The sequence below is a fragment of the Clavelina lepadiformis genome, chromosome 1 (genome assembly GCF_947623445.1).
Source record: "Clavelina lepadiformis chromosome 1, kaClaLepa1.1, whole genome shotgun sequence".
In the NCBI taxonomy this organism is placed as follows: Eukaryota; Metazoa; Chordata; class Ascidiacea; order Aplousobranchia; family Clavelinidae; genus Clavelina; species Clavelina lepadiformis.
This window is the reverse complement of record NC_135240.1, coordinates 2,942,841-2,956,725: the sequence shown is the minus strand read 5'-3', so window position 1 is coordinate 2,956,725 and position 13,885 is coordinate 2,942,841. Positions and strand designations below refer to the sequence as shown.

The window sequence follows — 13,885 nt, the reverse complement described above, 5'->3', positions numbered from 1 at the left end:
GCTTTTACGCAAAATTGACGTTTTCCTTTAATCGTCCATGGACGGTTGTTGAAATAGGCTTAAATCAGTTCTTTTTTAACAAAGCGTCCATGGGTGGTTTTTAGGATAAGTTTAAAGCAGTGTTTTCGAGATCGTCCATGGACGGTTGAAAATGGACGATTTTTGCGTAAGCGTCCATGGACGATTTTAGGAAAAGCTTAAATAGCGGATATGGAAAAGCGTCTATGGCGAAGGCTAAGGCTGTTACGTTGTTAAGATAATCCGTTGCTGACTCCTGACTCAGAAGGCTGCTGTTTCAGTTGTAAGCTAGCTTCGCTCATATATTAAAGTTAAAACACAACCATCTTAGTTTAAGACTTTAATCGAATCCTGTGTGCGCAAGTAAAGTAGAAAGCGAATGGCGTGGTGAAACGAACGTGGGAACACAACAACACAACAAATGCTGGGAACGTCCCGAGGGAGCCAACCAGCGACAAACCAAACAAACACCGAACGGCCGCTACACGTCCATGGACGATTTTAGGAAAAGCTTAAATAGCGGATAGGGGAAAGCGTCCATGGACGATTTTAGGAAAAGCTTAAATAGCGGATAAGGGAAAGCGTCCATGGACGATTTTAGGAAAAGCTTAAATAGCGAATAAGGGAAAGCGTCCATGGACGATTTTAGGAAAAGCTTAAATAGCGGATAGGGGAAAGCGTCCATGGACGATTTTAGGAAAAGCTTAAATAGCGGATAGGGGAAAGTGTCCATGGACAGTTATGGAATAGGCTTAAATAGTGGATATGATGTAGTGTCCATGAACTGTTTTGAGATAGGCTTAAAAAACGGGACTGGGTAAAACCTGGACACGACGCAATCGTCCATGGACGGTTGAAAATGGACGATTTTTGCGTCAGAGTCCATGGACGATTGCAGGAGAAACTTAGCGGATATGAGGAAAGTATCTATGGAAAGTTATGGCATAGGCTGAAATAGTGGATTTGATAAAGTGTCCATGGACTGTTTTGGGAGGGGCTTAAGGGGGTGTAGTACGATTTTCAGTAGTTTTAAAACGGCAACCCGGCGATTGTTACGAAGGTCGCATCCAAGACGTCACTATAGAAAAAGTATCAATGGTTCCGGTCCAGTGCGCATGTGACCTTAATCTGTGGAGGTTTGCTGTTGTTATGGCGTGTGCGGAGTGTAGGTTCAGGCTAAGGTTAACGTTTTGTGTTGGTTTAAAGTTAAGGCTTTTTGGCTGATTTTTTGGAGAAATGTAAGGAAAAAAGTTGTTAAAAAGTTGAAGCATTTGGTGCGAGAATTCCAGATACGAGAATTTTCTCAAAATACCGCATTAAGTCCTTTTGACCTACATCTCGGCGGATACAAAAACTCAGCAAGGTGACCGGGCTTGTTTAGAAGCAAATTCAAATTGAAAAATTGTACTTTGCATTGTTTTAGATAGGGCTTCAGATGGGCCTACAGACCCTTAAGCAAAATTATAGCAATTGCAAGGCGAAATGTTAAACTTGTTCAAACTGTAATTTTGCTTTTAGCCTACCTTGCTGTATTGCTGCCTAGCAAAAAAACCTGGAAAAAAAAAGTGTTCGGTGTCTAGAAATGTTTAATTTCTTGTTTGTTTATTATATTACTTTTGGTTTGGTAAGACAAAGCCCTGTTGTTGCATTGAGTGTTTTTACAGCACTTTTGGGCAAGTTTTGGAGCGTACAGCTTTAAATCGGAATAACCAGACACTTTAGATTAAGTAACTCTTTATTTTAATGCACAATGCAGGTGATGGAAAACGCAATTGAAAATTTAACATTTAAGAAAGTTCGGCTCGCTCCAAACGCTTGTTGCCTTAGCTGGGTTGGGGCAAAAACCAGTTATGGCTACGGATGCATGAATTTTGGCGGTAGGCGATATGGCGCACACCGGCTTGCTTATATGCTACTGGTGAATCAGTCGCCCATACCGCTTACCGGCAAACTTCACGTAAGTCACGCGTGCCATGACCGTCTTTGTGTCAATCCGCACCATTTAAGTTTGGAGCCAGCCGAAATTAACAACGCAAGAAAACGCTGCTTGCAAAACCACTTTTGCTTTGGCCATGACAACTTTAAAACGTGCATGTTTTGGCCTTAAACGCTACTTCACACGATAATTACGTGAGTCATTTTTATAAGTCTCCGTTACTGCACGCTCCTCGTGTTGTCTAAATCTCCTACTTTTGCAGAACTTTCGTCGCCTTCGAGCTGCCGGAGTGTCTTTCTTCAATCCAGCCTGGACTTGTTCCGCCTGAAGACCAGCTAAGCGTTTCGTTGCTGGAGAACCCACTTCCAAACCAACGCCTAAAGCTGCGCAAGCCCTAGCTATCCCACTGCCAAGGCCATTATTACGGCATATCACAGCCAGGTGAGCACGCCCAGCCATAGTCATTTGAAAATGTCGACCTTTTGGTAAAGTCTTTGCCAGTGTAGCGTTAACACTTTCAACCTTATTTGTGTTTCTGCCAAGACGTATTCTTGACAGAATTGTTTTGTTGAAATATTTTGCTATTGCCCGCTTGCAAGTTAGTTTCGCGTGCTCGTCAAGCACAAGTCGCACCCTGCAGCTGTCCCAAGTTACTGGCTTTTCTCTACCGCGACAGACAAAGGACAACCGCTTGCAGTCGCTATGGTCACCTTGTAGGCAGCCTAACATGGCGTCAGCTGCGCCGAGAAGTTTTGCGGCCATTTCATCAATGTTATTTCCGTATTTTAATATGCAGACTTTATATTCAGCGAAAAGTCTGCTTTGGCACTCCAATGCAAACTTTTTTTGGGATCGCGCCGCTACCGTTCTGTTCGTGTCTCTTGCCGGAAAAAGCGTGCCCAGTTTTAGTTGTTTCATGCGCCGACCAAGTGAACGAAATGTGTGCACACAGCACACCTGCCGGGTGACCTGCTCTTTTTGGCTATTTTCCATTTGCTTTGAAAAACCTTCGAAGAACTTGGAATCGTTGTCGGTCGTTAAAACGTCGACATCGATCGCGTCCCGCTGCAGGTCCTTTGCCAGTTGTTCACCCAAGGTACGTTCCATGTTTCCTGTAACACGTATACGACATTCGTATAAGTAAAGGTACAGTAGCTGTTGATGAAAGCTTGCTGACCGGAAAATGTTGCAGTTATTTGCGATTGAGAAGTAAGTAACTCACATTAAACTTAAATTAAATTGCTAACCTGGCGGAACCCCTATAGGGAATTGGTCATTTGACCTCACATCAGTCGATTTTCTTCCTGCTCTCTCCTTTGTTTTCATGCCAATTGCAATAATGCTCTTTTTTGGTGTTACATTTTCCGCCATAACACTTACAACCTGTGTTGCGGGTTGGGTTGGTTGCTTAGGAGCTGCCGCAAGACCCACGTTAAATCTATATTAAGATGACGTAAAACTGATGTACCATATACAAAGTAGGTTTTACTTACTAAAACGGTAAGGTGTGATGGTTAGTTCAATTTCAATAGGAAGAAAAGCACCAGCTCACAGGATGCTAATAAAATGTTTGATAGATTTTAGTGTCATAACAGTTTGTTTTTCTTACCGTGAATCAGCTTCCACCGACACTTTTGCCGTTGAAGGAAGTCCAACGCGCAAGTTCCGCTCCTTCAGACTAATACGCCTGTCTCTCATGTCGTCTTCGTTGCACTTCGAGACCAAGTCTGAAGTTTTCTTGCAGTACCGTGACAGCCGCTTCAAATTTGGTGAAGGAAGATCAAGGCAGCTTAAAAAGGCTTGCGCGGATCGCTGGCTTAGACCGCTAAGCATGATTCCACAGGCCAACTGAAGGTTTACTTTGCTATTGCTTTGCCACATACTACGATTTTCCTGCCCAGAGACTTTATCAAAAGTGGCGAAACTCTGACTAACAAAGTCACAACAAAGGCATTTAAATTTAACAATCGAACCACAACCACGAATTTCCTCCCAGTCCCCTTTGAATTTTGCTTCGCAAAAAGGCGACTGACAATTGTGTCCGTTGCAGATGTCTGAAAGAATCTCTTCCAAACGTGCGCAACTCAATATTCGATTTCCAACGAAGCTCTCTGTTCCTTCGTTTGCATCCGCCAACTGCTCTATCAGACTTTCCTCCTTGACTAGAGGTCGTAAAACATGGTGACCCAAAATGTCACCCGTGTTAGGATGTTTCAGCGAGATCATCTCTGAATCTAGCATTTTGGATATTTCTTTAGTTTAAACGCACTTAAACGTTATAAAAAAACAGGTTTTGTTACTTTTTGGATTCAAATATGGTAGTGTCAAAGCTCATTTGGTATACCAAACTGCTTTTATTTATACAACTACAGCAGCAGCAATATTCATAATACCATTTTATTACAGACTTTCTTACCTGATGGCCTTTTCCATTTCAGTTTCGACTCAGCTGAGCTACGTGGAACTGACTCCTTTCTTTCATAAAAGCGGTGACCCTTGGAGAACCTATGTCGCTTAGGATGTTTCCGAAATGGCATTTTGACCCTCGCTTGTAAGTGAAATTTTGATATAAAAACATTTTGTGCGAAATGGTTGTTTTGTCGTTGTTGTTTTCTGGCCCCATGGGGATAATTGCTTGTATTTGCTTCACTGGCTATCAGCTGGTGCGTAGTCGATGTCTGCAGCAATGCCTTTGTCCAGGTTATTACCAGCCTTACGTGAGGTTGTATCTTTTGCGATTAGCGTAATTTCCTATCCTGCCGAAAACGCTAGGTTGCGAAGAAAGAACATAATATTTCTTCGCTGGCGTTTGTCTCATGCCGGTTTTCTTGCGATATTTCTTTGTTAGACTGTCGCCAATATCTCTGCGGAAGTTGCTTTCAAATTGTTTTAACTTTCGGTTTGTTGAGCGCATCCGCAGAGTCCCTGTATAACGTGATAAAATAAGTTGATTTTTGCGCCATCTAGCGGCAAACGATTTTTTTGCGTTTCGGTTGGAGATTCTGCTCTTTGGGACAGCGATGACGGCAATCGCACGCATAATGCCTATTTACTGTCGTTAAAGCGAAAAAGAGTTGTACGTGATAGCCAAGTCAACTTTACAATTTGCCTTTTAAGCAAAATTATAGCAATTGCAAGGCGAAATGTTAAACTTGTTCAAACTGTAATTTTGCTTTTAGCCTACCTTGCTGTATTGCTGCCTAGCAAAAAAAACCTGGAAAAAAAAAGTGTTCGGTGTCTAGAAATGTTTAATTTCTTGTTTGTTTATTATATTACTTTTGGTTTGGTAAGACAAAGCCCTGTTGTTGCATTGAGTGTTTTTACAGCACTTTTGGGCAAGTTTTGGAGCGTACAGCTTTAAATCGGAATAACCAGACACTTTAGATTAAGTAACTCTTTATTTTAATGCACAATGCAGGTGATGGAAAGCGCAATTGAAAATTTAACATTTAAGAAAGTTCGGCTCGCTCCAAACGCTTGTTGCCTTAGCTGGGTTGGGGCAAAAACCAGTTATGGCTACGGATGCATGAATTTTGGCGGTAGGCGATATGGCGCACACCGGCTTGCTTATATGCTACTGGTGAATCAGTCGCCCATACCGCTTACCGGCAAACTTCACGTAAGTCACGCGTGCCATGACCGTCTTTGTGTCAATCCGCACCATTTAAGTTTGGAGCCAGCCGAAATTAACAACGCAAGAAAACGCTGCTTGCAAAACCACTTTTGCTTTGGCCATGACAACTTTAAAACGTGCATGTTTTGGCCTTAAACGCTACTTCACACGATAATTACGTGAGTCATTTTTATAAGTCTCCGTTACTGCACGCTCCTCGTGTTGTCTAAATCTCCTACTTTTGCAGAACTTTCGTCGCCTTCGAGCTGCCGGAGTGTCTTTCTTCAATCCAGCCTGGACTTGTTCCGCCTGAAGACCAGCTAAGCGTTTCGTTGCTGGAGAACCCACTTCCAAACCAACGCCTAAAGCTGCGCAAGCCCTAGCTATCCCACTGCCAAGGCCATTATTACGGCATATCACAGCCAGGTGAGCACGCCCAGCCATAGTCATTTGAAAATGTCGACCTTTTGGTAAAGTCTTTGCCAGTGTAGCGTTAACACTTTCAACCTTATTTGTGTTTCTGCCAAGACGTATTCTTGACAGAATTGTTTTGTTGAAATATTTTGCTATTGCCCGCTTGCAAGTTAGTTTCGCGTGCTCGTCAAGCACAAGTCGCACCCTGCAGCTGTCCCAAGTTACTGGCTTTTCTCTACCGCGACAGACAAAGGACAACCGCTTGCAGTCGCTATGGTCACCTTGTAGGCAGCCTAACATGGCGTCAGCTGCGCCGAGAAGTTTTGCGGCCATTTCATCAATGTTATTTCCGTATTTTAATATGCAGACTTTATATTCAGCGAAAAGTCTGCTTTGGCACTCCAATGCAAACTTTTTTTGGGATCGCGCCGCTACCGTTCTGTTCGTGTCTCTTGCCGGAAAAAGCGTGCCCAGTTTTAGTTGTTTCATGCGCCGACCAAGTGAACGAAATGTGTGCACACAGCACACCTGCCGGGTGACCTGCTCTTTTTGGCTATTTTCCATTTGCTTTGAAAAACCTTCGAAGAACTTGGAATCGTTGTCGGTCGTTAAAACGTCGACATCGATCGCGTCCCGCTGCAGGTCCTTTGCCAGTTGTTCACCCAAGGTACGTTCCATGTTTCCTGTAACACGTATACGACATTCGTATAAGTAAAGGTACAGTAGCTGTTGATGAAAGCTTGCTGACCGGAAAATGTTGCAGTTATTTGCGATTGAGAAGTAAGTAACTCACATTAAACTTAAATTAAATTGCTAACCTGGCGGAACCCCTATAGGGAATTGGTCATTTGACCTCACATCAGTCGATTTTCTTCCTGCTCTCTCCTTTGTTTTCATGCCAATTGCAATAATGCTCTTTTTTGGTGTTACATTTTCCGCCATAACACTTACAACCTGTGTTGCGGGTTGGGTTGGTTGCTTAGGAGCTGCCGCAAGACCCACGTTAAATCTATATTAAGATGACGTAAAACTGATGTACCATATACAAAGTAGGTTTTACTTACTAAAACGGTAAGGTGTGATGGTTAGTTCAATTTCAATAGGAAGAAAAGCACCAGCTCACAGGATGCTAATAAAATGTTTGATAGATTTTAGTGTCATAACAGTTTGTTTTTCTTACCGTGAATCAGCTTCCACCGACACTTTTGCCGTTGAAGGAAGTCCAACGCGCAAGTTCCGCTCCTTCAGACTAATACGCCTGTCTCTCATGTCGTCTTCGTTGCACTTCGAGACCAAGTCTGAAGTTTTCTTGCAGTACCGTGACAGCCGCTTCAAATTTGGTGAAGGAAGATCAAGGCAGCTTAAAAAGGCTTGCGCGGATCGCTGGCTTAGACCGCTAAGCATGATTCCACAGGCCAACTGAAGGTTTACTTTGCTATTGCTTTGCCACATACTACGATTTTCCTGCCCAGAGACTTTATCAAAAGTGGCGAAACTCTGACTAACAAAGTCACAACAAAGGCATTTAAATTTAACAATCGAACCACAACCACGAATTTCCTCCCAGTCCCCTTTGAATTTTGCTTCGCAAAAAGGCGACTGACAATTGTGTCCGTTGCAGATGTCTGAAAGAATCTCTTCCAAACGTGCGCAACTCAATATTCGATTTCCAACGAAGCTCTCTGTTCCTTCGTTTGCATCCGCCAACTGCTCTATCAGACTTTCCTCCTTGACTAGAGGTCGTAAAACATGGTGACCCAAAATGTCACCCGTGTTAGGATGTTTCAGCGAGATCATCTCTGAATCTAGCATTTTGGATATTTCTTTAGTTTAAACGCACTTAAACGTTATAAAAAAACAGGTTTTGTTACTTTTTGGATTCAAATATGGTAGTGTCAAAGCTCATTTGGTATACCAAACTGCTTTTATTTATACAACTACAGCAGCAGCAATATTCATAATACCATTTTATTACAGACTTTCTTACCTGATGGCCTTTTCCATTTCAGTTTCGACTCAGCTGAGCTACGTGGAACTGACTCCTTTCTTTCATAAAAGCGGTGACCCTTGGAGAACCTATGTCGCTTAGGATGTTTCCGAAATGGCATTTTGACCCTCGCTTGTAAGTGAAATTTTGATATAAAAACATTTTGTGCGAAATGGTTGTTTTGTCGTTGTTGTTTTCTGGCCCCATGGGGATAATTGCTTGTATTTGCTTCACTGGCTATCAGCTGGTGCGTAGTCGATGTCTGCAGCAATGCCTTTGTCCAGGTTATTACCAGCCTTACGTGAGGTTGTATCTTTTGCGATTAGCGTAATTTCCTATCCTGCCGAAAACGCTAGGTTGCGAAGAAAGAACATAATATTTCTTCGCTGGCGTTTGTCTCATGCCGGTTTTCTTGCGATATTTCTTTGTTAGACTGTCGCCAATATCTCTGCGGAAGTTGCTTTCAAATTGTTTTAACTTTCGGTTTGTTGAGCGCATCCGCAGAGTCCCTGTATAACGTGATAAAATAAGTTGATTTTTGCGCCATCTAGCGGCAAACGATTTTTTTGCGTTTCGGTTGGAGATTCTGCTCTTTGGGACAGCGATGACGGCAATCGCACGCATAATGCCTATTTACTGTCGTTAAAGCGAAAAAGAGTTGTACGTGATAGCCAAGTCAACTTTACAATTTGCCTTTGAAGGGGGTGTAGTACGATTTTCAGTAGTTTTAAAACGGCAACCCGGCGATTGTTACGAAGGTCGCATCCAAGACGTCACTATAGAAAAAGTATCAATGGTTCCGGTCCAGTGCGCATGTGACCTTAATCTGTGGAGGTTTGCTGTTGTTATGGCGTGTGCGGAGTGTAGGTTCAGGCTAAGGTTAACGTTTTGTGTTGGTTTAAAGTTAAGGCTTTTTGGCTGATTTTTTGGAGAAATGTAAGGAAAAAAGTTGTTAAAAAGTTGAAGCATTTGGTGCGAGAATTCCAGATACGAGAATTTTCTCAAAATACCGCATTAAGTCCTTTTGACCTACATCTCGGCGGATACAAAAACTCAGCAAGGTGACCGGGCTTGTTTAGAAGCAAATTCAAATTGAAAAATTGTACTTTGCATTGTTTTAGATAGGGCTTCAGATGGGCCTACAGACCCTTAAAAAGCATCCATGGACGATTTTTGTTATAAGATGAGTTTACAGGAGAGAAGTGACCATCATCGTCCATCCAGTAAAAACTCACTCAGTATTTGAATGTGAACGCGGGGGAGGAATAAAATTAATTGGGCATATAATGACTATTCTTTCATAATGTTGCAGAGGGGATTTCTCACCCAAGAACAGCAAATTGAATTAAAATAAAAAACAAATAAAATTGAATATGTTCACTTTCGCGTCAAACACAAAAATTTGTATTAATCCATTTATTCTTTTTTGCAGGTGCTGCAAAATTATTCCTGCGACAAATACTGTATTAATGGTACACAATTCTGATGAACCCATCGACAACAAAGACTGCATTCAATCTGAAAAAACAATATAGACAATTAAATCCTGTAGTGATCTCTTAAGCAAAGAGGTGAACAGACAGCACTTTTCGTGTAAAAGATGCTGCAGCAAATGCAATATTTGCTGCGGTAAAGGTTACTTGTTCGCAATTTTGCTTGACACTTCTAGATTAAAAAAGATCAACAGATGCTACAATTGCTATTAAGGAGTAATTAACATGTGTGTTTTAAAAATATACTTGTTGAAATTTTAACTAATCACACGAAAAGTACTGAGTACCGGGACTGACTGTAATTCCTTGAAAAAAGTATTTTGGAACCACGAGTGCAAAATTAAAACACCTAGAATTTTAAAAGTGATTTTAAATTTTCTAGTTGTGTTTGAGTTAAGTAATTTTTATGTATGTATGGTTTTTTGGTTGTAGAATAGGAATTATACAAAAATAAAACTATGCACTGCTGGACCTGTGTGCTCGTAGACATTTATCTGAATGTAGAAACATAGAGTAACATCTGAAACAAATGAGCAAACTTTGTGCATGGCTTGTGTTTGATACTCAGTTGCAATGCATTAGGATTAAGGAGAATGTTTGTTGCTTTTCCAACAGTAAGCTGGTTAGCCGTTTCATAAATTACTGACATTTTTATGTAGGCTAATATATATTCCGATCAGTAATGTTATATATAAATCAGAATAATAACAACAATTTACGTTAAAGACACATAAATAAAAAAGTTGGTAGAATACCCGGTCCTAACTTGCAATGGAGACCAGCCCTGGGCAGAACTAACGGCTGCCGTGCGCAAACGAATTCACAACCAATTTTCAAAAGCAACGTTAGTTTTGGGAATTCATAATATCAAACCCAAATCGCCAAAAAAAAGAAAGTTGTCCAAGAATGTGTCGCAGGTAGATGCAACTCAACAGAAAAAGTGGGAGGATGAGAGAAGTGATAGGAGGTCGGAAATAAAGCATCTTTGTTGTAATAACAGTGTAGAAGAAGTGCTTAAAAAATACCCTGAGTATGGGCAACATCCAGAAAAGGTAATTCAATTTATTATTTTTGTGTCACTGAAAGTTTTACGTTTCACGTACCATGCTATTACATACACTGAGACAATACACATTTATTGTCTGGATATGGTAAATTCATTTGTAGTAACGGTTTTTTGTGTAGTTTGCTTTGAAAAGTAAAGTTGTGCTTCTTTTTACTTGCAGTGCATTGAGGAATATGCAGCAGCAACTAAAAGAACAACAGATACTCTGTGGGCGGATTCAAAAAAGAATTGGGAAGCTTTCTCTTCTAAATGCACTGTAGGAGGTGGAGACCCACACAGTTTCGAGTACATGAAAAATGTTGTAGCCAAGTTGGATGTTGAGGAAAGTTACATTTTTTTATTTACCCCTTTCGGACTTTTGGAAAGTTTAAAAAAATCTCATGACCAACCGTTTTTACTTTGTTTGGGAAATAAAGACGACCTGGAAATGCAATGTAGCATTTGCATTGACTGGAAACCTTTTGTTGAGATAGGAAAGGCAAATGCATTCCAAGGCATGGTGTATTTGCTAGCAACATATTATCTGTTCAATTTAGCTTATCCAGTGCAAGCCAAGCTTGCTTATCAAGCATTGGAGCGCCATGTTTTTTGTGTGGGAAAAACTCCTTGCAATAGAAAATATAAGTCGCTGTTTCAGTGATAATGTGTTTCACTATGTATCCATGAAAATGTGTTCAACAATGTACTATTTCTTTGATGTATCTACAAATAAGGATTGTTGATGAAAATGACAACAACCCAGTTTTCGAGCAGGCTGTATGTCTTTTCAATAAAGTTCCACCTATCATAGCTATCTTGTGTGATATACGCTATATTACTTAATTTTGCAAGCCAACAACCTTTGATATACTTTCAACAGGAATATTCGGTTATGATACCAGAAGACACTAAACCAGGTGAACAAATCATTCGGGTCCAAGCGCATGACATTGATGCTGGGCAGCCTGGGCTTGCCGGAACAGTACGTTATTACCTGTCCAGTCTGAATAAGAAAACGACTTTTGATTTGTTAAACGTTAACGAATTGACTGGAGACGTTTCCCTTGCTTCGCGTTTGGACTGGGAATCTTTGACAAAGTTAGCATTCGTAACAGTCATATTGTTTTCTGATAATATTGGCGAAACTTAATATTTGTTGTCAATCTTCATAGTGAAGAGTGTAAACACCAATGGTAAGAATAGCTTTCGAATTTGATAGTTTGGAGTATTTGTGGGAGGATAGCTTCCACACTCAAGGCCGGTAATACTTTGAAATTTAAAAATAACATGTCCGCTTAAGTGATACGCTTCATGAGATGGTGTCAGTCAGTTTGCTATACATGTTTTCAAAATTTGACAACGTTGTCGTTTCAGATTGGTTGCCTTCATCGAAGCTCGTGATCTTGGTAAGGAGCAAAGGACTGGGAGCACCAAACTGGTCATAAACGTGGTTGACGTCAACGATAATAAACCAATCATAAACGTGAACTTTATTTGTCATCTTTTAATGACAATACAGGTAATACTTTGCCAAGTTTTAAACGAAAGAATACTTTCACTCCAATATGATTACTATATGTGAACGAGGTTGCGAGGCCAAATAAGCAACTGATTTATAGCAAATCATTTCATTTTATAGTCTATATTTCGGAACTGGCAAACAAAAGCTATCGCTTTGCTTATGTAAGTGCAAAAGATAAAGACTTGATAAAGAATTGAACGGCGAAACCGTACTCAGTATTCGAACCTCTCTGCCTGAAACGGACCAGCAAGATGGATTAACCCAGAACGTTGCAAATACCTTTGCACTCAACGCAAACGGTGTTTTGATTCTAAACCAAAGTCTTGACATCACGAAACATGACAGATACGATATAGTCATCACAGCGTGCGACAAGGGGCCTAAATTATGTTATTTGTGGTATTTTTTTTAACTCGGTCAGTTATATTAGTTTTATGTTGGAGCTGCTAATTTTAGCAATGTTGTTTGGGTTGCACCTGATAAATTGATAATATCGTATGCAGGTGTCCGAACAGCACCATAAACGTTGTGATACTTGATGAAAACAACAATTCCCCCAAATTCGATCAGCCAACATAGAATATAACTATATCGGAAAACACCACTGTTGGAAGCACAATCAGGACAGTGCAAGCAACTGACGACGACACAATCGTGCCTTCAGCATTAAAAAAAAACAGGTATGACATCATGTCCTTACATTTTTACTTTTATTTAGATTTTATAGTGATTTTCCTAAATTTTTTTTTGTTACTGCAATTATGCAGGAAGACAGAATCGTTACATCGACGAAATGCGTTATTACCTATTCCTTACTGAATGGAGATGGAACGTTCGCTATTGGTCCCAAAACTGGCGTCATCACGTTGGTTCGACCATTAGACAGGGAACACGTGTCCGAGTGGAAGGTCGGTTGCACTGTTGCCATTTTATTACAGTACTATGAGCACCTCAAAACCTTGTGATTCTATCATTGCAAAGCACCTAGCTTTATTATTGAGCTGAAGTTATATGTTTATTTCTCGTCAGGTTGTAGTAGAAGCAAGCGACGGCGGGAAGCCGAAATCGCTAAAAGGAAGATGCGTGATTGACATTCTTATCAGTGACGTCAACGATAACGCGCCAATCTTTGTGAATCCGGTCAATGAATGAGCAACATTCCACTCCACCATTTTGAAAGACACAGTTATCACAAGAGTGCATGTGCGCTGGGAGTCTGCTATTTTTGCTTTGTAAACTGTTAATGTTCTAAAATCTAAATACAATAAGAAATAGTCAGCTATCAACCCTGTTTTAATGTGGTTCGTATCAAATTTTTATACAAATTCGATAATTTGTAGCCGATAAGTACGACACATTACCGCCGGGAATAGATGAAATGATGGTTATTAATCATTTGACAACTTACTTCCAGTCATTCATAAAAAAATGTAACTCCCAGGCGGTGGATTACGACAAAGGAGAAAACGCCAAGTTGAAATACAAGATTTTATACAAAGATGGCGTACGGCAAACGATGCATGTCAATTCGTCTTTGTTCGTTCTTGATACGAAAAACGGCGACATGGGATTGAACAAAAGTAACTCCATGTTAAACCAGTCGTCGGGATCTCATGACCTTGTGATCATGGTGAGATCTCTTTGATATTTCTGCTGACGCTTAGATACTAGCTTTTAGGAACAGAAATGACGCAAAAATCTCTTGAGAGAGTAATTTTAATTCCTGCGTTTTCTTGTGGCCTCTCAACTAATTGCCAAAAACAGTCAAATTTTTTTGAACTCTTTCAAGGTCAAAAGAACAAAGCGATGTGAAACCGGAGTAAAAGAAACGGATTAGACCGAAGAAAAAGTGTCCGT

General features: G+C 40.6%; 2 protein-coding genes and 1 long non-coding RNA gene across 3 annotated transcripts; 1 reads left to right on the top strand and 2 right to left on the bottom strand.

Annotated features, from left to right (window-relative positions):
- The first annotated feature begins 2,017 nt into the window (after positions 1-2,017).
- Positions 2,018-8,092, top strand: LOC143444270 (uncharacterized). Its single transcript, XR_013113700.1, has 5 exons — positions 2,018-2,148; positions 2,217-2,395; positions 4,393-4,505; positions 5,815-5,993; positions 7,991-8,092. It is a non-coding gene; the product is annotated as an uncharacterized LOC143444270 (long non-coding RNA).
- Positions 2,120-4,994, bottom strand: LOC143444260 (uncharacterized). The gene is made up of 4 exons (XM_076943442.1): positions 4,371-4,994; positions 3,564-4,188; positions 3,202-3,392; positions 2,120-3,066 (listed from the first exon to the last, which is right to left on the bottom strand). The coding sequence occupies exons 1-4, from the start codon at positions 4,489-4,491 to the stop codon at positions 2,129-2,131; spliced, it is 1,875 nt and encodes a 624-aa protein (XP_076799557.1). The 5' UTR covers positions 4,492-4,994; the 3' UTR covers positions 2,120-2,128.
- LOC143444259 (uncharacterized) lies at positions 5,377-10,275 on the bottom strand. The gene is made up of 4 exons (XM_076943441.1): positions 7,969-10,275; positions 7,162-7,786; positions 6,800-6,990; positions 5,377-6,664 (listed from the first exon to the last, which is right to left on the bottom strand). The coding sequence occupies exons 1-4, from the start codon at positions 8,087-8,089 to the stop codon at positions 5,727-5,729; spliced, it is 1,875 nt and encodes a 624-aa protein (XP_076799556.1). The 5' UTR covers positions 8,090-10,275; the 3' UTR covers positions 5,377-5,726.
- Between the last annotated feature and the right edge of the window lie 3,610 nt (positions 10,276-13,885).